Source organism: Otolemur garnettii, unplaced genomic scaffold (genome assembly GCF_000181295.1).
Source record: "Otolemur garnettii isolate 467f Iridium unplaced genomic scaffold, OtoGar3 scaffold00008, whole genome shotgun sequence".
NCBI lineage: Eukaryota > Metazoa > Chordata > Mammalia > Primates > Galagidae > Otolemur > Otolemur garnettii.
The window spans coordinates 34,704,266-34,705,660 of NW_003852403.1; the positions used below are offsets into that span (position 1 = coordinate 34,704,266).

At 56.2% G+C, this 1,395-nt stretch overlaps 1 protein-coding gene across 1 annotated transcript; it reads right to left on the reverse strand.

Annotated features, from left to right (window-relative positions):
* Nucleotides 1–273: 273 nt before the first annotated feature.
* CH25H (cholesterol 25-hydroxylase) lies at nt 274–1,108 on the reverse strand. Its single transcript, XM_003783687.3, has one exon. It carries the CDS (start codon nt 1,090–1,092, stop codon nt 274–276), a length of 819 nt encoding a protein of 272 aa, XP_003783735.1. The 5' UTR covers nt 1,093–1,108.
* Nucleotides 1,109–1,395: the final 287 nt, after the last annotated feature.

A 1,395-nucleotide genomic window follows, 5' to 3' on the forward strand; every position in this document is an offset into this window, starting at 1 on the left:
ATTTCAATGTGCCACTGATGAATGCCTAATTTATATCCAGGAATCAAGCCTACTGAAGTGAGCTAGAATTTAACACCAAGAATACGACTGTATTGGTGCACAAATATATAAAATTACTTTGTCAGACTACAAAAATACATCAGATTTTATCTATGACAGTTGCATCAGTCAATAAGTTAGTTGCTTTAAAAAAATATAGGTCGGATGTGTTTCTACTGATTCAAGTGTGAAAGGCACAGGGTCTCGGGTCTAGAGGGCACCCCTTCAGCCACATCAGCACCCCGCCACTGGCGCGGGCCGCAGAGTTCCCAGGATTTTGTCCCAGTGTGTGAAGTACGGGGCGAAGTTGCAGGTGAACTGAGTGTGGTGCAGGTCGTGGTGCGTCACGCCCCCGTACCAGCCGAAGGGCACCAGTCTGTGAGTGGACCAAGGGAAGTCGTAGCCAGAGTGGTCCTCCACTGACAGCCAGATGTTGATCACGTGGAAGGTCAGGACAGTGAGCGGGTGGCACCCGAGCAGCTGGACGTTCACCATGTCAAAGAAGCCCAAGGAAAACAGTTCCCAGACGCTCATGTACTGCGTGGCCAGCGCGAACGAGGACGGGTTCTGGTGGTGCACCTTGTGGAAGGTGCGGTACAGCCAGGGCACCCGGTGGTGCAGCAGGTGCCACACAAAGAACTCGGTGTCGAAGAGCAGCAGGCACATGACGATGTGGCCCACCAGCTGGAGCAGCTCCGGGGCGTCCAGGGGCAGGAGGGCCGGGCTGCAGGCCCAGTGCAGCAGCGTCACGGGGAACACGAACACCACGTGCTGGTACAGCGTCTGCCCCAGGCAGGGCAGCAGCTGCCCCGCGGACGGCGAGAAGTTGGGGTGGATCTTGTAGCGCCGCAGCGCGGGCACCCAGGGACACAGGCAGTCCAGCAGCACGAAGGGCAGGCAGAAGCCCACGTAGGTGGTAATGGAGAAGATGACCGAGAAGAAGGGCGACTGGATGAGGGCCTCCCAGGTCCTCAGGCGGTCCCAGAGGGGCTGCAGGAACAGCTGCCCGGGGCTGCAGTGGACCCGGGGCTCCGAGCAGTTGTAGCAGCTCATAGTGAGGCTGTGCCAGACAGCTCGCCACTCCTGCTCCGGTCCCGCCGACTTTTCTAAGGACTTGCGGCCCCGCCCCAGTGATGTCAGCTGCCCCTTTTCTCCTTTTCCCGGCCGCCCGGGGCTTGAATAAACAACCTCCCTCCCCCCCGCAAAGTTGTGTTGAATTGCTGTAAATAGACTCATTTACAGACACATGTAATTGGCTCTGATATACGCACTTATGCCGTGACAGTAACTTTTCATACACAAGCCGAATTAGGCTCCGAGTTGTCAACTGGCGTGAGTTTAACACATCATAAAATG

Bases quoted from the DNA above. Each gene is read 5' to 3' on its own strand.
- CH25H (XM_003783687.3), bottom strand. From the start codon at position 1,092: ATGAGCTGCTACAACTGCTCGGAGCCCCGGGTCCACTGCAGCCCCGGG.